General features: G+C 35.4%; 1 protein-coding gene across 6 annotated transcripts; it reads left to right on the forward strand.

Annotated features, from left to right (window-relative positions):
- The first annotated feature begins 16 nt into the window (after nucleotides 1-16).
- Nucleotides 17-9,582, forward strand: LOC107459752 (uncharacterized). Of its 6 annotated transcripts, none has more exons than XM_016078004.3 (14): nucleotides 17-636; nucleotides 791-1,108; nucleotides 1,508-1,687; nucleotides 2,218-2,353; nucleotides 3,392-3,726; nucleotides 4,342-4,471; nucleotides 5,114-5,242; nucleotides 5,364-5,408; nucleotides 7,213-7,292; nucleotides 7,752-7,848; nucleotides 7,974-8,063; nucleotides 8,616-8,669; nucleotides 8,772-8,837; nucleotides 8,923-9,582. In XM_016078004.3, the coding sequence occupies exons 1-14, from the start codon at nucleotides 152-154 to the stop codon at nucleotides 9,073-9,075; spliced, it is 2,298 nt and encodes a 765-aa protein (XP_015933490.1). In that variant the 5' UTR covers nucleotides 17-151; the 3' UTR covers nucleotides 9,076-9,582. The 6 variants fall into 6 exon arrangements, with proteins under 6 accessions (XP_015933490.1, XP_015933491.1, XP_015933493.1 ...); XM_016078005.3 differs by having other exon boundaries at nucleotides 8,772-8,831; XM_016078007.3 differs by having other exon boundaries at nucleotides 8,772-8,815.
- Nucleotides 9,583-24,035: the final 14,453 nt, after the last annotated feature.

A 24,035-nucleotide genomic window follows, 5' to 3' on the forward strand; every position in this document is an offset into this window, starting at 1 on the left:
TATATCAATTTATTATCGTTATCATGATCATGATAAAAAAGAAAAAATAAAGACATAGAGGCAGGGTTAGTTGTTTCCCAAGGAAAAAAAGGAGCAGCGCTGCAAAGTCCGAATGGCTGTGGTTTGTAGTTGGTGTTGAATTTCTTCATCCATGCCAGTCCAGATGTCAGCTTGTTGGCATAATTCGGGGAGCAACGCCCTTTCAGTTTCCCGTTTCCGTTATCGTTTCGAACCATTAATTCATTCTCATCATCACTGCCTCTCTACGCAGTCGCAGTTGCAGTCACATAGTATATTCCTCTTCCGCAGGCTTACTTTTGCTACCTGTTCACCAGCACGAGCACAAACACCACTCCAGGAGATGTCTTTCATCCAGTCAAAATCAGAGCAGGAGGGGGAGGAAGATGATGCGGCAGCCGCTGCTGCGAGTGTGAGTCCCACCTACAGCGACAATACTGCGACTCATGCTGATGAGCAAGACCTAGAAGAAGAAGTTGGTATTTCCAAAATACAAGTACCAAGACAGAAACACATTCCTATCTCCAAATCCCAACTTCTGGATGCCATCCTCTCTGTCCTGTTTAACCAAGACCAAGATGATCTTGATGATGCCCATCACTTTCGCCTTCTCACTTCGTGAGTTTACTCCATCTCTCATTTAGTCATTCACATTTCAATTCAACTCAGCTCCCCTACTCTGCTCTGCTAATTTTGCTACCTATTATTTCTAGATGGGCTCATTCCTGCCCTTATTCTTAACTCCGTTCCCGTGCATATTTTACCAAAACAGATGCTTAGACTCTATACTTCATGCCGAGCACAAAAATATCTTAGAGGAGATGCGTTTCGATTATTACCTTACCTCAGTCCAAACTGAGGACGCAGTTGTACAGAATCCAGCTGATTCACAGACGCCAGTTGTGCCGAATGGGAAGGAGTCAAACTTGGTTAGCAATGACATTCTTGGAATTGAGAACAGGGAGGTCTATCAAGATGTGCCAGTTGATGAACAGGAAAAGCCTATCCCTTCCAACTATGGTTTGGACCTAAGGCGCCTTTTACCTGCTCTCGACAAAAAAAGCAAGAAAGACCATGGAAGGGGGTCCAGGTTTGTCACAAACAAACACCATTATTCTTCTTCCTAATTGAAGATTTTATCCTAATTGTTTAAAGGGTTTCTGTTCTTCACATTGCAAACAATATAAAATCAGAGGATCACAAATTGGAGCAGCATCACAATTAGAGGAATGAAGAGCACATTGCTATACTCAAAGACCTTTCTCTAGTCATAAAACTTTAATTTTTCAATCCGACTATTTTTAATTTGAAATTAGGTGTCATTTTGTTTTAAATTTGCGCCTTCCCTTGAAGGAAGGGTTCAATTTCATAGGCAGACCAAATCAAAATATTCAAAGTCAGATGGAAAACTATGAAACTGAAAAGAGTATGAGCATTCTGTTTATTAAACCTTCTCTTTCTCAAATTTGCTATTCCAAATTTGCTGCAGAGTTACTGTCGCCACACGTTTCCAGCATGCTTTCATGCAGCTTCTTTCTGATGCACAATTTGAAGAACTATCTGCTAGGGATCTGATGTTAACATCTGCATTGAACACAGACTATCTCCTTACCTTACCCATATATGTTGATTGGAAGAGAGCATATGAGTCTAATGCCATAATATTTAGGTAATTCGATGTACATCTCATCTGTTTTGTTTTTGTATTGTTACTCAAAATCAAATTCCACAAATTAGTCTTCAAGGTTTTCAGTGAAATGTTGCTCTGGGTGCTTCTATCTCAACACTTAAACAATTGACTTCCATTTTGTAGATGATTATTGATTAGTGAGATAATGTTTCTTTTGATAGTTCCATAGTTACATTCTTTTATTTTATTTAGGATCCGACACCTTTGAACCAATGGCTTAGCAATATACTTATTAGTTATTTTCATTCGTAACAATAATAGTAATTCATGTTTTTTTAAAACTTTCTGGTATTGTATTTATTTTGTTTTGTATTTGAGTGGATAATCTGTGTTTCTATAAGCTGACATACCTGTTCTAATTACAAAGGCTTCCAGTTTGGGTATCCTTCCAAATGAAAATGCTTTATATATCTTTACGAGGAAGTGGACTCAAAATAACGTGAAAATATATAATCTAGCATATGCCCTCTGTTTATTCCAGAGTAACCTACTGTCTGTATTTATTGTAGGCGGGGTTATGCAACTGAGAAGCAGAAGGGCCTACTACTTGTTGAGAAACTGGATTACTTACAGTCTATGCTTCTACGGAGAATCTTCTATATTATATCAAAACCTCTAGGGAAACTTGGTACCTGGATAAGTGAGGTCATTATTTTATGGTACTTTCATCATCTAACGCTGTTCTATCTGCAAAGAAATATAGAATCATGCCACTACACAGCCATGAGAAATCTTTTACTACAAGCATAAATATATGCTCAGATAACATATTTCATTATATGGGACTAATATGGCATAAATTCTTCCACTGTCAGTATTCTACAATGAAAAAGCTATTTTTAAACAAGAAATTACATGAAGGAAATTCAAAATCTTGGGGTGAAAGGCATGAAATTTTTCAAAAGTATGAGAGATATAAATTGGAATATGAAGTTAAAGCAGGAAGATCCACTGCTGAAGTTGTCTTATATTGATCTGCTAAATTCAGTTATCATTACCAATCATCTTTGATCTCAATTTTATAATATGATATGATGTTATATAGGGGAAGTTGCACTAATTTTTTGAATATGCTCTCATCCAAATTCCTATCTTGGAGCCGCCCCCAACCACTGAGCCACCAACTCAATCGCCCTTCCGAACTCAGCCTGCAACCGAGCTTGTTTCTCCAAGTGGTATCAACAGATAAATGAAATAAGAATTTCTGGAAATGCCTTAGACTGAGATTTCAGTCTGAAATTCAGTTTACACTTTACAGGGATGTATTTCATTAATCTATGCATCTGGTAATTGCAATGGAAAAGGAGAAACAATCTGGGCAGAGAGGAGCCTTCAACCTATAAAATTTCTCTCTTCAAAAGATATCTTGATGGATTCTCTCTCATCATCCCAACTTATGTATAACCTCCTCATTATTGCACATCATCACAGATTGTCTCATTTTCTCTCTCTTCTAGGTCACACTAACCACTTCATCTCTTGTCACTACACTTTTTCCGGTCAAGGTCCAGACCATTGTTTCTAATTGTCTTCGTAATATAATCATTAGTTTTCCAAATTTACTGTTTGTATGAAAAATTTCTAATCCTGTAAGGGAAAAAAATAAGCCAAACTTGGACTAAAAATAAGGCATCTTTCAAATTTTGACTTATTTGGTATAAAATGTTACGTTCTCTTTTGCAGACCTATGAAAATGCCAGTCGAGATCATAGGTTACAAAGTTGGGCTGAAAGATTGAGGCTTTGGATAAAGGAATTATCCTTATTTAAAAAATCATTACTTTATGATGAGCATGCTTCAGATGAGCAAATGGGTCCAAACAATGCACCAAATGGAGAACTCCCTATTTGGCTGGTAGCTCAGAGAGCAGTAGCTCGATATGAAGGGATTTTGTCACCAATTGGTCCCCGTGAAAGGCTCTTGAGGAGATTGCTTTCTTGGATTGGACTTATTCCTCCCACTCCAGAAGCACCTTTCGAGGTTGACAATGATAGTAACACATCTGAACCTTACTTAAGGTATGCTCCACAAAACATTCATTTATTACTTTCTGTTAGCTTTGGTAGGCGCTCCTCTTTGATTAAGATCCAAAGTTGATTCCTTTAATGTAAAAACGCATTTAAATTTGGTGCATTGGGACAACGACCTCGCCAAGGGAGGGAAGTAAGTGACGTAGTGCAGGATCAAACTTAAGGGGGGGTTTTTTGTGAGTTGAAAGTTTGCAGGGGAATAGAGTGTTTTAGACTGACTTATAGTATAACATTTATACTACAAGCCTTCCCTTCCCCTCCCTTTCCTTCCAAAAACCCAACTCACAAACCACCCCTTAGCCCTTAGGTGCCAGTTGATCTGCATCTTCGTATGGTTTTATAAAATTGCACCCGCTTTATAATCAGTTGTACTTTATATGAGATGTTTTTCTGAGTTCATTGGGAAACTGATTATTGAGTAATATATGATACTGAATGCACTTGGAGTAGTTGAATACCTGATGATTATTATTTTGCACTTGGAGTAGTCATATATGAGATGTCTGATGCTGTCATTATTATTTTGCGAACTTTTGTGCGTAATTTTGTTGAAGTGTCATCTTTTTTATATGACATGACCAATTAGTAGAACTCTGTATCTAGGCCTACTTTTTTATCAAGGATATCACTAAGTGATATTTGGAGACCAGCAACAAGAAAATACTGCAGAAATGATCCTTGGAAAATGTTGAAAACGTCCATTTCCATACTTCTCTCGCAGTCAGTCCTGCAGGTATTCTCCGTTATCTTTAATTTTTAACTCTCTCAAAGCTGCATAAATATATATATTTCGTGTAATTTGCATAAATATGTATTTAGCAGAGCTTTACTAGCTCAATATTTTGAAGGCGTGACTCATGTATGAGTCTGTGACCTTGTTGTAAGACATGAATCTTCTTTCCTTTTTTTCTATTCTTCTCAACTGGTTGAAGATACATGACGTCTATTGTTAGTCATAATTATTATGCAGTATTGCACTTGGTTGGTTTACACTGGAGGTGGCAATGAGGTTTGATGGAATGTGTTAGCTAAGTGATAGTAAAGCCTAGAGAGAATAGAGTAGAGGGCTGTTAGTTATATCTGCTGAGTCAGCTAGGATAGTACAGCTGTAACTACCTAACAGCTATGATAACTAACTTAAGATTGAAAGGACTATTTTGCCCCTTCGGCCAACTTGCACAGCAAGCTATTCAGCCGTGTGTATAAGCACAGTTCAGTGCTAAACTCAGTCACAAAATGTCATAATATACATTACACAGTTCTGAAACTTCTATCTGTCTCTCTGAGTTCTCTATTCTCGCAAAACTCTGTTATACAATGATGTATAATTATGCTGGAAAATTTGATAAAATCTAAATGTTTTTTCACAACGTAGGAACCGGCATTTGAAGAATTAATTCTACTTTATACGAAGGAAGTTGATGAAACAAATTCTAGAGATGAAGCTGAAGTTCCATCATTGCAATTAAAGATCTATGAGAGAATTCCTTTTCCGGATTTACCGGTAATATTTCTGCCACTATAGGTGCTGGCACAGGAGAAGATTCTTCTAGTGTTGTTTCTGCTGTGATTTGTGTATTTGTTTTTATGTATTATTCTTCATGATATATTCAATTTATATGCAGGTAATTTTTCCACACAAAAAGCTATCTTTCCGTATCATAGACACGGTATGAAATCTGCAAAAAGCTCAGGATGTTTCTTTTAGGTTTCTACTATTCATTTAAAGTCACGTTCTATGTTGTTTAAGCTTCTGATTCAAATGCTGATATGGGTTTAAGTGTTGATTTAGATTATGATATGAATATTACCCCTTGGCCATGTAAAGTTAACCCAGTTAACTAAATTATACCTGTTTAGACAGTGATTTAATCTGAAAAGCTTGAGGTTTCTGAACTCCTCAACTCATATTTATATACACTAATTAATCATTACAATACCTACTAAAGATAAAATACAATTATTCATAATTGATTCTAATCTAACCTAATTGACACCTAACAGCTAATTGACTGAATTATCTGAATATAATACCAACATCCCCCCTCAAATTGGAGCATATATATTATATGCACCAAGCTTGTTACAAATGTAATTACTACGAAGACCTCTGAGAGACTTCGTGAGAATATCAGCTAATGGTTCACTTGAATTAACAAATTCAGTGACAATTTCTTTAGATATAACCTTCTACCTCATGAAATGACAATCCACCTCTGTGTGTTTAGTTCTCTCATGAGATACTGGATTGGAGGCATTGTGGAGTGCTGCTTGATTATCACAATATAACTTTATTTGGTTATCTGTCCCGAACTTCAACTCTGAAAGGAACTGCTTGACCCATATTAACTCAAGCCACTAATGCCATGGCGCGATACTCAGCTTCTGCACTTGATCGGGCTACAACACTTTGTTTCTGACTTTTCCAAGATATAAGGTTTCCACCAAGAAAGACACAAACCCAGAAGTAGACTGTCTACCAATAGGAGAACATGCCCAATCGGCATCACAATAGCCAATGACTTGGGTATTTCCTTTATCTTTGTATAGTAATCCTTGGCCTGGGGCTTTCTTGATATATTTTACAAGTCGCATTACAGCATCCCAAATGATCAGTGCAAGGAGATTGAGGTTTTTGAACTCCTCAGCTCATATTTATATAATTAATCATTACAATACGTAGATAAAACACAACTATTCATAATTGTTTCTAATCTAACCTAATTGACAGCTAACAGCACCTAACAGCTAATTGACTCAATTATCTGAATAGAATATCAACAATACCTAACACTATATACTAGGAAGACTAGAAAGGCTAACAGGGGCATGGGGCAGGCATGTGGTCAAGGGAGGCTGATCACTAGCTCTAACAGCTGGTGCAAGTTAGTTGGAAGGGAGTGAGAGGTTGATGATTCTGTTAGGGAGGTGAGAAGTTTACTGGTGAGTGGAGCATTCAGAAATTGGACTTTGAACATAGGAGAGAGCAAGGTCACTCAAACACTATTTCTTTATCATACATTTTCCTTCTTATTATGTGGATATTACATACAGGGAAGGGAGAAAAAAGAGGGGGGTCGAGGGGGTTGTGATACTACACCGACATTACTTAAATCCTAAAAGTTTGTACACTTGTGTAACATAACTGATAACAGTTCTCACGTGTATCTGTTGTTCCTTTATACTTGTTCTGCCTTAATTTGACAATCCTAATAGGAAAAATGAAAAATGCTTCGAACAATTTTCATGTGACCTCAGGTCCTGCCCACAGATGTCTCTATACGTGAGACTGGTGCACTATAAAGACAAACTTACACAATTTCCTGTAATATGTTCAACAAATCATTGACAAGATGCTACAACATCAAAGTCCTTTACTTTCTAAATTAGGGATATAGTCGTGAGATAATAGTAGATAAGTAGAGGTCTGTTTATTCTCATTTAACCATGCAACTGCTAACTGTGAACTTGCAGGTGCGCTTGGATATTGCCACAATTTTGGGACTTCTGGCTTACTTCATAAACTACAAATTTGAGAATGTTTTATCCTCCCCGTATGTAGTTCCATGTGATAATACTCAGAAAGATTTTGCAGCCTCTACTTAAATTTTAAATATGGTCATCATGAATGGAGTTCAAGTATCTCATGTGATAATATTCTGAAAGATTTTGCGGCCTCTACTTAAATTTTAAATATGGTCATGACTAGAGTTCAACTATCGCTGATGCTAGAAAGGAGCCTTATATTCTGTGATATACCAAACCAGACTACACCATGTATGAACATCTAAAATGAACATTCTTGAGGTCTGGAAGGGTGTGTTTATGAGATGAGGTTACTCTTCGAACCCTTCGCTTCCCTTCCAAACTCTCAAGTCACAAACTGAGCCTAAGGAAACACCTTATTTCTACCTTTCACCAGTAACTCTCCTGCTTAGCAGTTACATCTTGTGAGAAACTTATGTAGTACCACTTAACCTGTTAACAGTATCTTGCTTTGATTTTTGCCTCAGATCAGCAATATTACTTGATGTAGTCGCAGTAAGTGCTCTTATAATATACGGAAGTCGTGTGGTTCTAGGCTACAAACAAACAAGGGACCGTTATCAGGTAATAAGCATAATATTTTCTTGTGCTGTTGAATATTATTATGCTACAAGGTTGTAAAAACATTGTTCTTTCTTCCGCACTCTCTGGAAAGCAAAATATCTGAATTGTGAAGAATTATATTGCAGCTTCTAGTCAACAAGACACTTTATGAAAAAACATTAGCAAGTGGCTTCGGTTCAGTGCATTTTCTTCTGGATGCTTCTGAACAGCAGCAGGTGAGAATCTTATTCTTTCGCATGCTTTCCACTTTCTGTATATGACTTGAGCATAATCAACCATTTGAATGATTTTTGGTTAACTGGTGCTTAATATCTTTTGATAAAAAAATTAAAAGTATTTGAATGATTTGTTCAACAAATTTTTTAAGGAAAATGGTGTGTTCCAAATTGTGAATCAGATAATACCATCAACTGGCAATGAAAAAGAACTGAAAATAGTGTTGGAATTGTTTGATGATTCAATCAAGGTGACGTTAGGTAGTGAATTTGCCAAACTGAAATCAGATAATAAACTTCCTTTGCAAAAGCAATTCAGTGTTAGTTAATATCAACAAATATGAACTGGTTTGGTGTGGTTTATGTTACAAACTCAGTGTCTGAACATAAAGCCCAGCCAAAGTAGTTGATAATATTATGCACGATACTTGTCATGCAAAATGGTAAACTGCTCTGGAAAAATAGGGTGACTTACTGACTTGTTTCCAACCTCATTTTTCTTATTTATTCTAACCTACATTACTGTTATCTCCCAAAACCTTATGCATGCAGTATAAGGAAGCTATTTTGGCTTATGCTGTCCTGCTCAAAGCTGAGAAGGGTCAGGTTTGTTAATAGTTAATTAAATTAGGCTACTATCTGCTAATGCTGTAAATCTGCCGTCATGAATTAAAACATAAATCATATGTGAAATTCTCTTCAATGTAGGTCACTTCTCGACAAAGTGTTCGAGAGATATGCGAGAGATTCATGTATGAAATGTTTAAAGTAAAGGTGATACATGGTTGATGCTTTAGTTTGTTACATCATAGTGCCGACTGCTGACTGTAATGATTGCATATTTTGTGTTCTTTGGCAGGTTGAAATGCCAGTTGACAAGGCACTCAGTACACTATTAAGGTTGAACCTAGCAACAGAAACTTGCATTGACGGAAGGCTTGGATTGTTGGCTATACCTTGTCCGAAGGCTTATCAGAACCTGAAAGAGCGATGGAATGGCTTGCTAAGTTAAAGTGTGCAATATGCACTTTACACCGTAACAACTGTAAACTGAGGCATTCAATACAACATATAATATGTTTCTAGAGCTAAAATAAATTGGGTGAAGTATTTTTTTGTCCCTAACGTTTGTGATTTTCTTTAAAAATACCTTTTAACATTTAGTTTCATATAATTTGTCCTTAATGTTTTCGAACTGTTAAAATTACTTCTACATGCTAATTCTATGTAAAACATTAGGGATGAAATTAAAAATTTTTAGAGATAATTTTGACATAAATAAAAAATATTAAAAATATTTTTAAAAAAGAAAATCACAAATGTTATAGACAAAACGTATACTTTATCCAAATAAATTTATATATATGAAATATTGAAAATGTTACTTCCATATTCATGGTGAGGAGTTCAACAGGACAACAGAATATCAATTGTGACATCAATATGAAAACCTTCATGGAGAATTTACCTAAGTGAATAATAACTTGGTTCATAAACAAGCAATTGCTTGTTTGATGTATCACCAGGTATTTTATCATGGTCCGAACCAAGTCATGATTGGCGCTTAAGGGATAAGTCCCTCGGCAAGCCAAACGACCAAGTTTTTAAAAAAACGGACAGAGTCTCCTCTATTTTTACTTTTTTAAAGTCTTACCAGCATGAATATTATTTTCCTCTATTAATAATAAGGCCAATTCTATGGTGCATATGAGTTAGTGCCTAAATTTTGCCTAACTTATCTTTTGTAGTAAGTTTTGATTTTTTTAAAAATTATTTATTGTTATATCTTTTAAATTAAATATTATTTTTTTTAATCTTTTTTAGTAAATAGGCACCACCTTTTATGCACCACAGCATTCACCTAATAATAAAGCATTCACCTAATAATAAACATCCTTTTTCAAAGATAACAATAACAACATATTCCAATCCTATCTACAACCAAATATGTCAAAAGTCACATCATATATATTAAGTTGATAACTAAAGTATATAGTTAAATCCATACGTTTTACATAACCAAGTCATAATCACTATTTAAATAGTTCGAGATTCAAAACAACACAACCCAAACGAGGACCTTGCCTGTGACATATAGAGCATTGACATAATCTAAATTTTGAGCAAAGGTTTCATTACATAATTACTTAGCCCTTGGAAAGAAGAAGGACTCACCAAAATGACTAAGATCTACTGAGGAACAGGTGGAATGGAACCTGAATGGCACCTGTATCTGAAAAATATGGGAATATAATAGAGTGAGGTTTGCAACTCAATGAAAAAATATTACATCTATAACCCACACCAGACAATACAAGTTTTACCATGAAAATTATATTTCTTTCCAAAGATGAGAAATTCATATTAATTAATTATGCAAATAAATAGATAAATAATTGAGCGGAATGACCTGAAATGCGAGTTCTCATTCTAGAAGTAAAATCAAATCGAATATTACACACTTAGGGTGGCTCTACCTCTAAGCGTAGTCCTTTTCTTTAGTGTGCTCGTACGGTATAACAGATCTAACGTGTGGCCTACACATTAGGCTAGCAATATCCCTGCTAGCTGAGTTCTAAGTCAGATGCATCTAGGTTAACGTCATAACCGCCGTTAATTACGATTTTCTTGTCAGAGTCCCAAACCAATCCAAATCAAATCACATATGACCCTTTTTAATACTTGTAATATATTACTAAATTTCATAAAAATAGAGTATATATAAGAATGCATATTAAAAATTTAATTAAAGTTTAACAAATACAAATAAGAAAAACAAGTATGCTTTAAAAAATATATAAATATCGTCTCGTGTGTATCTTTGTAAAATTATGAGTTTTTCAGAAATCGATATCCATTCCAATTCAAAAATCACAATAATAAAACATTTTCAAATGCTAAAATAATGATTCAATTTAAATATTAATAATAGTATACTTAAAAATAATTATCGACATAATATCCACTCACAACTTGATTCCAATGAACCATAAGCAACTCTGAGCGCGTCAACGAGCTACCAAATGAAGTCTAATAACTCTACAACTCTAGAAATATGACAATAATGATATTTGTGAGCTACTAATATTGTCAATCTATTCTTAATATATAAAAGTAGATACACAAGTTTACTCACATTACTTTGAAGCTATTCCTCTTCTTCTACGAACGCCATGTCAGCAATATTGCTTACTTGGCAAAATGTTAGAATCAACCAATAAAATCTTGCCAAATCAACTCTTATTTTCAAACAAAAAAAAATACAAAACGAAACTAAAATACACAATAAAACGAACAACTTAACTTTTTTCGAATCAATCCTTATTTCTAAAACAACAAAAAACACAAATTAACATTTACCAAAAAAAAAACCCTTACCTTTCTCATACTTCTAGAAACTCTCTTCCTCTTCACACCTCTCCGTACCATCCCATGAGCCATTATTTTTTCCTACCTACATCCTCTTCCGGTCCTATGAACCATTGTTTTTTCCTCAAAATAAATTGTCCATCGCGATGTCCATCTTCGGTGGAGCTGCATTGCATAAATTGTAGAAACTAGACCAAACTCCATTCCTCCTGTTGCGATTTCCTGCCGGAGCTCGATTCTGGATCTCAGGCCAACGTCACCATTCTTTCCAGATATTTTTCTAAAGATTTTTAAATTTGTCGTTTACTCTTCTCATTCTATTGTTATAAATAATATTTTAATTGTGAAATCATTGCAAGTAGCACATGTTTATGTATTCCTCTTTTTCTAACGGGTTCTGTCCAACAGTCACCACTAAAATTAATGTGCATTTAAAATTATTCCACAATTTACATTTATGTGTTCCTCTTTTTCAAATTGTTATTCTACATGTGCAATATTGCTTCCACAATTTACTTGAAATGGATTATCATTCTTTGATCATGTTTTATTCTCTTTGTTGTAGAAGAATTTGCAGTGGTACAAACTGGAAGAGTTAATACCCAAAATTGCTAGATTAAAGAGTCGGAGAGCAATCCTTTCAAAAAAAGAAGACAAGAAGATATGTGCATCTAACATATGATTCTGCAGCTTGGTTTGTTTAACATAATTTTTATTACACTTTCCTTATTTTATTGTAAATTGATTCATAAGGCGATTTTGATGCCTATTTTAAAAATGTAGAAATACAATTATTTGAAACACTTAGATCTATCCAATTTAGACAAGAAAGAATGAGGAAAAAGCAATATCTCCGATCGAAGAGGAGTGCCAATTTAGCTTCAGGTTAGTACAAAAGAGTCTTATAACATATTCTGTTCTGTTTTTTTTTATTGATTTTTGGTACGAATAGAAAAAAATTTCTTTTGTAATTGTTTACATCATTACGTAGGATTTAAATAAAATATTTTGTATTATATTTAAAATCATAAAAATCGGTGAAAAAATGACAATTTTAAGCCATCTTTTTTTTGCTAATGATGCCACATCAACAATTCTAAAGACTTGGTAAAAGATAAAAATTAACCAATCACTATTTAATAAAATATTTTAAAAAATTAAAACAAAAAACACTTATCTATTATTATTCAATTGAAATATCAAGTACTAATTAAATGCAATAAACATACATTAAAAGTGTCATAATAATAATAGTTATAAAAAATTTCAATTACAAATATTCAAATTCTATAACTTATACATATTAAGACTCTTACTACTCTTCATTTCTTAATCTCTCATACTAATTGTTAAAAATTTCTTAAATTTAATAGGATCCCGCTAGGGAGACAATGGACTATTTGTACAATGTGTACAATGGCTATTAAGTTATGAAATGAACATCTCCTATACTATTTAGAATAACCATCCGAGTACAAGGGATAATAAACATCTTCTCGAAAAATTAGTTCAATTTTTGGGTTCACCAAGGATCGAACTCTTGACTTTTCAGATCTAGCGCTTTAATACCATGTCATGATATCACTCATCCCAAAAGATTCAGCTGATGGAAAAATGTAATACTAATAATTATATCTCTAATACTCCATAAACCTCCATTGTACACATTGTATAAATATTTCATTGGCTCCTCATACTTTCCCAATTTAATATAATATCCACAATGAGTTTAAGCCGTCTTTTCTTTGCTAATAATGCCACATCAGCAATTCTAATGACTTGGCAAAAGATGAAAATCAACCAATCACTATTTAGTAAAATATTTTTAAAAAATTAAAACAAAAAACTTTTATCTATTATTATTCAATTGAAACATCAAATATTAATTAAATGCAATAAACATGCATACATTAAAAGTGTCATAATAATAATAATTATAAAAAATTTCAATTACAAATATTCAAATTCTACAACTTATACATATTAACACTCTTACTACTCTTCATTTCTTAATCTCTCATACTAATTGTCAAAAATTTCTTAAATTTAATATAACATTTTTATATATTTTTCATTCTCATTTATTTATTTTTTTAATTATTTACAAACAAAAAAACTACAAGAAAAGACAAAGTGTAGCCATATGAAAAAAATGAAAATACAGTTTTGTATAACTCTAATATAAATAACCTATGTCTTTTTTAAAAATAAATAAATTCAAAATCTATTTATAATATGTTTCCTAAAATATTTTTAATATAACATTTATTAAAATATACTATATAGTATAAATAATCTATCTCTCAGCGCATTGCGCGGGTCTCACTCTAGTTAACATAATCTTACTCGCTTTGACAAAAGTCCCAAATTTTCTAACCTAATAACTCTAATTTCGGATTTTGCTATACCCACAAGTATAGGAATGACACAATTTAGAGATATAACTAACTATTGAGTCAAAGAGTTACCTTGAAATCTCAATAATAATTGGAACTCAAAAGTTAAATATTTTCCTCACTCGTTAAGTTGAAACTCCATGATTTAGGGTTGTGATAAATGAAATTTGAATGAACAAAATAGAATAGAAAAGGAGAAGGAAATAATATGAAAGAAGTGAGTTTAATGATAGTGTGTGATTGCAAGAAGAAGATATGAGAAGATGGAAATGATGCGGGAGATGAGAGGGATAAAAAAGGAGAAGGGTGAGGCTTAGAAAGAGAGGGAAAATGAGTAAGGTTTAGGAGCCTTCCTGAAGGAAATAAGAGGGATTGATGGGGTCACGTGCTTTTCGTGTGCCCCTCCTCCCTTTTTTTTCAGTTATAACATTCTCTCCTTCTTAAGAAATTCGGTCCCTAAATTTCGAACTCATATATTATGATAAGTGTGATAGTTACCTTCAGACTCAAACAAATATGGATATCGATGAAAGATATAGCTCAAAAATAGGATTTCAAATCGCAAAGCGTACTAACGAAGCTACTAGCTTAAGGCACAAGAAACAGATAAAGTATAACAAACGATAAGTATATAATATCATATGAAACTAGTCACGACTCGCGGAGTTTAAGCCGGCTAGCCATATACAGGTAAATAAAACCATACAGTGAAAACAACTTATACAAGTTTTGTTCTCTCATATACATGCCTCTAAGCAAAACAAAATGCAAAAGGAGAGATGTATAAACAAAATAAACCAAAAAGACTCCAAAAGAATCCAAGATCCTCCGCTTCTGTCACTATCCAAAGCAACTCACCGAGGTGGGTTGTGACCTGCATCTAAAAAATACAACAAAAATATGGTATGAGAACCGGAGGTTCTCAGTATGGTAACAGTGCCCAGTGATGTATGATATAAGACCCCGGGATGCCAAAGGCAATCTTAAGTTCCATATTCATCACAAGATTTCAAACTTAAGCATTCTAAAACAAATAAGCATAATATACCAACGTTGACTTAAATAAATCAGTTCATCTATCTTAGGGGATTTCTACTCTAACCAAACACTACTGTCCTACAGCCTTCACCAACCGATGCTCCATGCGATCCCATCGCCACCGCCTTCCGAACCTCCTCAATCACAGTAGAAAACACAGGTAATACAATGCAAGTAAAGCACAAATAGAAGCATATAAGGAAAATAATTCAGATAGCAAGTAAGCATGTTATTCAATTAAGCAAGCCATTATAAGTAAACAAAGCATACAAACAGATAGAAAATGCATATGATGAATGCCTGCCCTACTGGCTGTGGTATCACATTGTCGGTTCAACTGCCAACCCGACACATCTCCATGGAGACGTCGCCCTTCGGATTTCTCATATGGGAACCCCGAGATATAGTGCTCAGATCACTGTCCAGGTACCTGCGCCTGCACGCTCTATAGATCCGAAGAGATGCGAGCGGGATACTCTTGCCTCAGACCTCACATCTCAACATAAGCGGGATTAACCACCGTCCTTACGCCGCCGCCGCTACCTCGACAGGCGGGATTAACCATCGTCCCTGCCAGGCGCATAGCATCTCATAATCTTAGTAAAAACATTATTTCAGTGGTTTTCAAAAAGCATTTTCAGTATACAGAGATTCATCATCTCAATCCGAGTCCCCGACTTATCTCAACCACAGTTCATTCATAACTCATTTTCCAAATATCAAAAGTTCATCATTCCTCATCTCATATATCAAGCATCCTTTACCTAACGTCAAACCATTCTCAGCACGCCAGAAACCTAGGCCTCCATTTTCTAATTTATCATAAAATCATATACTAGAACCCTTAAGTTATATCCCATGTTCTAACACTCAAAACTAGGCCCAAAAGTCTTAAAATGGTGTTATAGAAGCTTACAACCTTGTTGGGAAGGTAAAATAGTTGAAAAACAAGTAAAATTTGAGAAACAGGATGTGTGCGGCCGCACAGGGACCCGTGCGTGCGCACGCCTCGAAAATTTTAAAATGTGTGCGTATGCACAGGGGTGTACGTACGCACAGGTGGCAAAACTTGCAGAATCTGTTCCCTCGCACAACCTGTGCCAGCGCCCCTAACAGACTGGCCTTCCCAACGTGTGCGTCTGCACATGTTGAAATTCTTCCTTAGATATGTGCGCGCACAAGCTGTGCTAGCACTGCAAACAGAACGCACTTCCCTGCCTGTGCGTGCGCACAGGTTGTGCATCCGCACAGGTTGTGCATCCGCACAAGGCTGTGCGTGCGCACATATCAAAAATCATAAAATTCTGCAACTTTGCAGAATTTCAGATTTTTAACACCAACTTTGAATTATCATAACTTCCTCTACAAAATTCCAATTTTTACAAATTTTATATCGATTTAAGGGATTTTCAAAGATCTTTAATTCTAAATAAATTTCAATCAGTTTCGAAAACCGAGGCAAAAGTTATGATAGAACAAAGTTTACCAAAAACCCAATTTTATCAAACTTCACAATTTTCACAATTTCTTACCATACCCATACCAAATCATACCAAATCATTCAAAAACTTCATCTTTCATCAAAATTAACCTGTTGTGCCCTAATACACCAACATTACCATATTTCTCTTCACATTTCATCATCTTCAACATCAACACCAATATATCACACTTTTACAACCATAATGCTAAATCATCCAATTCAACATCACTTATATCATTGTTATTCCTTTTCAAGTTACACAAGCAATCATCATTATCCTATTACCGTCATTTATCATACTCAAACCCAACAATCATTAATTCATCATAAATCACCACATATCATTATTTAACAACTCAACAACCATTTAAATTCAAACCTATCATATGAGTCACTAGCCTAAGTGTCCATGAATATTATATACTACATAGAGAAAACCAAAATCATACCTTGGCCGATCCCTTATATGCACCAAATCTCCAAATTAGCACAAACAAGCTTCCAACCACAATCCAAGTTTTCAATTTCACTCCAATAAGCACAAGTAAGTTCCAATAGCTCCCAAAGCCACAATAATCAAACTATATACATATAAATCATCTCAAATCAACCTAGGGCTCCAATTAAACATAAATTCACAAGGCTTTAATGGCTCTTACTTCTTCCAACAGATTTAGATGTCAAAATCCAAGGCTAAGCAAAGATTAGAACAAACCTAAACATCTAAAATCACAAAAACTCACTTAATCACAAATCCTAAGAACCAAAATTTTGGAGAGAAGAATAGAAAAGATTTCGTGGTTACCTCTCCAGTTTCTTATATGGTCTTTGTAGAGCACTTCACGAAGAACGCGTAGCTGCAAACGGTGCGGCGATCGGAGCTCTGTAGCTCAAGATATGAGCTAGAGAAGAAGAGGGTGAATAGTGTTTCTTCCTCCCCCTTCTCCCCCTTTCTATTTCTGGTGTGTTTAAGTGTTTGGTTGTGTTGTGATGCTGATTGGTTCATTAATTAAGCCTTTTATATGTTGAGCTTGGGCCCAACTTGGACCTGGTCTAACCCGTTAGCGTTTTTAGCTCGTTTGGCCCAACTTCGGGCCAAACCTTTAAAATTAACGCCCAATTTTTCATTTCTAATGATTTTCTAAGGTTTTTGACGATTTTTCACTTTTCTCGTGCGGTATTGGGCAGACTTGAACCGGATCCACTGTCGGTTCGCGATTAAAACAGTTTTTTGCAGAAGGCACATTTTCTGACTCAGAAAGACCCACTGAGTCCAAAAATCACCTTTAAATCCTCAAATTCTCTCTCTAACTTTTTAAAATCTAATTTGGGCAATTAATCACTTAATTAACCGGTTGATTAGTTGTGGTTCTTACATTTGTTGTGCATGACATCCTCCACTTCCCAAGTTGCTTCTTCTACCGAATGATTTTTCCAATCAACTTTCACAGATGCCATCTCTTTAGAACGTAGTTTTTTTACTTGGCGATCAACTATAGTCACTAGTTCCTCTTCAACTGCACAACTTAGAACGTGAAACACTTGATGGATCATGCACAACTTAGGTGGCAGTACCAAGCGATAAGCAACTGCACCTATTATATCCAATATCTCAAATGGACCAATGTAACGAGGACTAAGCTTGCCTCTTTTTCTAAACCTCATCACTCCTTTCATAGGTGACACTCTAAGGAATACTTGATCACCCACTGAAAACTCTAATTTACGCCTTCTGTTATCCACATTAGCCTTCTGACTACTCTGAACTACTAATAAGCATTTTCTTATTAAGCGAACCTTCTCAACTGCATCTTGTACGAAATTCGGTCCCAAAAGCTTAACCTCACGAACCTCAAACCACCAAATAGGTGACCTACATCTTCTCCCATAAAGAGTCTCAAATAGTGCCATTTGAATACTGGTTTGATAACTATTATTATAAGAGAACTCGATCAAAGGTTGATAGCTGTCCCAATTTCCACCAAAATTTAGAACACAACACCTTAACATGTCTTCTAATGTTTGGATCGCCCTTCCAATTTGTCCTTCAGTTTGAGGGTGAAAAACTGTACTAAGATCCAGACGAGTTCCTAATACTCTCTGAAATGATTTTCAAAAATAAGAGGTGAACTGACGTCCGCGATCTGAAATAATGGACACTAGGATTTGATGTAGTTTAACTATATCATCAACATAAAGTTGAGCATACTGAACTACACTAAAAGTTGTTTTCACCGAAAGAAAGTCGGCTAACTTCGTCATTCTATCCACAATTACCCAAATTGAATCAAAACCTTTAAAACTATGAGGTAAACCTGTTACAAAATTCATCGTAATTTTTTCCCACTTCCATTCAGGTATCTCAATTCGTTGTAATAACCCAGCAGACTTTTGATGTTCAACCTTAGCCTGTTGGCAAGTTAGGCAATGAAAAACGAAAACTCTTATATCTTTCTTCATGTCTTTCCACCAAAATAATTGTTTCAAATTTTGATACGTCTTGTTAGAACCTGGATGAACTGTGTACTTAGAATTATGAGCCTCCACTAAAATAACATTCTTCAAGTCGTGGTTTATCTGGTACACATAAGCGTTCCCACAATGCAAAACATCTTGATTAATAGAAAAGTCTGAGTTCTTCCAATTGCAAACACCTTCCATAAATTTTCTTAATTTTAGATCATCATTTTGTGCAACATTGATTTGTTCTATCAAGGAAGATTGGGCTCAGACATGTGTTAAGAAAATTGTTGATTCTCCGAGGTCAAATTGGATTCTACCAACCTTCAATTGGTGGACTTCGTCAACAATTGGTCTCCTTGCATGTGTTAAGAATCCATTATTCCTTTGATTTTTGAAGCCAGAAAGTCTCTTCCCTGTCTAAAATCCCATTCAACTCTTTGTTCAGATCATATTCCAATTTGTTAAGAAAATTGTTTCTTCCATAGCTGCTGATTCTTTGAATGCCATCAGTCTATTCAAAATTCTCCTCTTGCTTTTGAAGATGTTGCCAAAGACATTTTTATTCCAATCTTGCAATTCCTTCCTTAGTTTGGTTAGGGTGTTGTTAAGAATCTCTTCTTTTCCCCATCATCCATGGAGGAAAGGTTCGAAGTTTGGGTGATAAGTCCACATGACTTCAAACCTAAAAGGCCATTCTCTTTCAGGGTCTAGCTTCTGTTATGAGGATAGGGCGGTGATCTGAGTTGAATCTTGGTAGGACTTTCACAACCATATCCTGAAATTGAACTCTCTAAGTGGTATTGGCCAAAGCACAATCGAGTCTTTTAAACATTCTATCATACCCTTCCCAAACAGGGCCTCTCCACGTGATACCCCACACAATCGAGATCAATGTGTTTGCTATTATTTATCCGATTTGCAAACAGTCTACAGGATCTGTTGTTGTTGGGGATGCCTCCTTTATTTTTTGAGATCTCTTTGATGTCATTAAAGACCCCAGCTAAGAGCCAAGTCTTGGTACTCTTGTCAGCAATCGTTTATAATTTGGGCCACAACTGTCTTCTGTTCTGAGGTTAGGAGCTAGCATACATTGCTGGCAGTAAAAATTCTTCTCTCATGGGTATCTCAATCGTAACATGAACATATTGTTGATCAGCTTCTACTTTGGTCACTTTGAAATCATTATTATTCCAAAGTATCCATATGCCTCCCGCAAAGCCCTGTGCTTCCTGTAAAATGAAACTATTGAAGCCAAGATTTCTAGTCACATTCTTCGCACTATTGCCACTTATTTTAGTCTCAACAAGAATGACTAAATGAGCTTCTAGAGCTGCATATCAGCAGCTTCTGCTTGTTTCAAAGCACTGAGTTCGGGGTTTCAAATTCGACATCCCTGATTAGGCTTTTAATATCAATTCAATTGTCAGTCTCCATAAGGTTCTCTTTGTTTTTTCTCGTGTTCTTGGGTCTGGTAGCTTTTTCTCTTCTCTAACTCTTTGGAAGGATGTTCCCCTCCCATCCTCTTGATGGCTTGAGTTAGGAGTGGGATCGCAACCCAATCCAGTTTTTATTGTATTGAACGAACTGAGTGTTATCTGATGTAGTATCCTTGGTGGTGTTGTTTTTGTCTCTTTTGTTTGTGTTCTCTTGTGTGGAATCTTTAGTGTTCGTCTCCTTGTTTTGAAAGTTGTGTTTATGTGTTCCTGTGTAGGTAGGTTGTATTTGTTTTTGTTTTGCTTTCTTGGTATGTATGGAGGTTTCTTCCATGGGAAAAAACATTTTCAATTCAAGACCTTTAAGGTCCAGGAAACATTTGGAATTAATAAATATTTTAGTTGCTGGTTCATAAATATTTTTAAATGAGAAGATTGAAATTATTGAAAGTTGAGGGTTCGGATTTTGAAGTAATATTACTGCTACTTCAGGTACTACCATGTTTCAGGATTCAATATTATTGTTAACTGCTAAGATCGTTGCTCTTCTTCTTCTTCTTCTTATTATTATTATTATTATTATTATTATTATTATTATTATTATTATCACCATCCACACTTTTTCAGAAAACAATTCCTGTTGCCAACATGAGGTGCTAACGGCGGAGGAAGCCAGCTTCGGTGCGCGGAAACTGGACAGACAGAATGCTTCAAAAGATGACAACGACAAAAGTTCAGGAATTCCCTCGGCGCAGGGATGGCAAGGATTCGGACCTAGTGCCATCTGAATATCTTATGCGTCTATTAAATGCGGCGTTCTTGGGCCCGGGAAGGAGATGCAGCGGCGCAGCGCTGGCAGGCAGAGTTCTTGGGCCTGGGAAGGAGATGCATGAAGACCCTCCCCTTTACCTTGAGTGAAGATCCTCCCTGCGACGTTGAAGGAGAAGGAAGTTTTGTTAGAAGTCTGAGAAAGGAACTATGTGACTGGGTATGGGTGGGTTCCGGGTTGGGCGGGTTTGTGGATCGGGTTCTGCTAGTCATGTTAAGAAAAAAAATTCTCATTTTCTTTGACAACCTGGACCGGTTTGCAATTTAGAGTTTTAGACAAACCGAGAGGCTTAACTTAGCAGAATCCTGCAACTCAAGCTTTTGGTTGAGCGGCTAAATATGTTAACTCATATATAATGTTATAAAATAACTAAATAGATAAATAAAGAAGGAGTAACAAATATAAAATAAAGAAATATAAAGAGGGAGAAAGAAGTATTGTAACATAAAGAGAGAGAGAATTATTTATTGCTTTTGTGTGTGTGTATTGCCTGAACCTCTTATTTATAGGCATACAAAAGGTAACATTTTCAACATTCATTAAATTCAAAACATTCATTAAATTCAATCTCTCTTGAGAATGGACATTCACCTATTCAATTTTATCACAACACTCTCCCTTGGATGTTCATTTAGGATTATTGTCTCGTTAAAACCTTACTAAAGAAAAATCCAATGAGAAAAAAAACCTTAGTGAATGAAAAAGAGTACAATATCCTTTAGTGATGGGGATTGCCTTATTAAAAACCTTGTCAAGAAAAACCCAATGGGAAAAAAAACTTGACCAAGGAAAAAAGAGTACAGTCTCCCTCTCTTGTCGACATTATTTTATATCTCGAAATCGACACATCCCAATCTGATTTACCAATCTTTCAAAATAAGATTTTGGGAGTGACTTTGTGAATAAATCTGTCAGATTATCACTTGAGCGGATTTGTTGGACATCAATTGTCCCTTGATTTTGAAGATCATGAGTGAAGAAAAATTTGAGAGAAATATGCTTTGTTCTATCACCTTTGATGTATCCACCCTTAAGTTGAGCAATACATGCTGTATTATCTTCAAACAGGACAGTTGGAGCTATCTTATGATCAATCAGTCCACATGATGACAAAATATATTGAATCAGACTCCTCAGCCAAAAACACTCGCGACTAGCTTCATGAATCGCCAGTATTTCAGCATGATTAGAGGAGGTTGCTGCTATCGTCTGTTTCGTGGACCTCAATAATATAGTTGTACCATCATATGTGAACAGGTACCCTGTTTGAGATCTCCCTTTATGTGGATCAGACAAGTATCCGGCATCTGCATAGCCAACTAGTTGTGACTTGGATCCATAGGGATAAAACAATCCCATATCAACCATTCCATGAAGATATCGAAAGATTTGTTTGATTCCACTCCAATGTCTTCTGGTTGGAGAGGAACTATATCTTGCTAGTAAATTCACAGCAAATGATATACCAGGTCGTGTATTATTAGCAATATACATTAGCGCTCCAATAGCACTAAGATATGATACTTCAGGACCAAGGATATCTTCATTCTCTTCTTTAGGACGGAATTGATCATTTTCCACATCCAAAGATCTTACGATCATTGGGGTACTTAATGGATGTGACTTATCCATATAAAATCTTTTCAGGATCTTATCTGTGTATGTTGTTTGATGAATAAAGATCCCATTTTCTGTATGCTCAATCTGCAGGCTGAGACAAAATTTAGTCCTTCCAAGATCTTTCATCTCAAACTCTTCTTTTAAAGTTTTTATAATTGTTGGAATCTCTTCAGGAGTTCCAATGATATTTAAATCATCAACGTACACAGCAATTATAATGAACTCAGATGCAGATTTCTTTATGAAAACGCATGGACAAATATCATCATTTTTAAATCCGTTTTTGGCCAGATACTCAATAAGACGATTATACCACATTCGTCCAGATTGCTTCAGACCATATAAAGATCTTTGCAATTTAACTGAGTATAACCCTTGCGAATATTCACTGGATGGTTTAGATATCTTTAGTCCTTCAGGGACTTTCATATAGATATCCCGATCTAATGAGCCGTACAAATAGGCTGTTACTACATCCATTAAATGCATATGTAGTTTATGATATGCAGATAAACTGACCAAATAACGCAATGTTATCGCATCCACTACAGGGGAATACGTTTCTTCATAATCTATACCGGGCCTTTGTGAAAAACCTTGTACCACAAGTCGGGCTTTGTAGCGCACAACTTCATTTTTCTCATTTCGTTTTCTCACAAATATCCATCGGTATCCAACAGGTTTTACATCTTCAGGTGTACAGACTACAGGTTCAAAGACTTCACGTTTTGCAAGTGAGTCTAATTCAGCCTTCATGACTTCTTTCCATTTTGGCCAATCATTCCTTTGTCGACATTCTTTGACTGATCTTGGCTCAAGATCCTTACTTTCATGCATGATATTTAATGCCACATTATATGCAAATATTTCATTGACAATTATCTTATTTCGGTCTCATTTCTCTTCTGTAAAGACATAATTTATCGAGATCTCGTCATTTTCACAATTTTCAGGTACTTGAACGTCTTCTGGCGTTAAAACTATATCAGAATTTTCGACAACTGCAGGTGTCTCTACTATGTCTTTTTCAACAGGAATATTATTTACCTCTTTTCTCTTTCGAAGATTTTTATCTTTGGAACCGACAGGCCTGCCACGCTTCTAGCGTGTATTTGCTTCAGTGACTATTTGTCCTACTGGGACATCAATTCGAATTGGGGTATTTTTCATCCTACCATGCTTCTGGCGTGAATTTGCTACAGTGGCTACTTGTCCTACTGGGACATCAATTCGAATTGGGGTATTTTTCGCTGGTATATAAGATTTGGTTATCCTCTTTGTATCGGAAAATGCATCAGGCAATTCATTTGCTATTCTTTACAAATGTATAATATTTTGAAC

The sequence above is a fragment of the Arachis duranensis genome, chromosome 7 (genome assembly GCF_000817695.3).
Source record: "Arachis duranensis cultivar V14167 chromosome 7, aradu.V14167.gnm2.J7QH, whole genome shotgun sequence".
In the NCBI taxonomy this organism is placed as follows: domain Eukaryota; kingdom Viridiplantae; phylum Streptophyta; class Magnoliopsida; order Fabales; family Fabaceae; genus Arachis; species Arachis duranensis.

Coding starts and splice junctions, on each gene's coding strand:
- LOC107459752 (XM_016078004.3), top strand. CDS start 152: ATGCCAGTCCAGATGTCAGCTTGTTGGCATAATTCGGGGAGCAACGCC. Junction 2,354..3,391: donor TTGGTACCTGGATAAGTGAG/GTCATTATTTTA, acceptor TCTCTTTTGCAG/ACCTATGAAAATGCCAGTCG. Junction 3,727..4,341: donor ACATCTGAACCTTACTTAAG/GTATGCTCCACA, acceptor CTCTGTATCTAG/GCCTACTTTTTTATCAAGGA.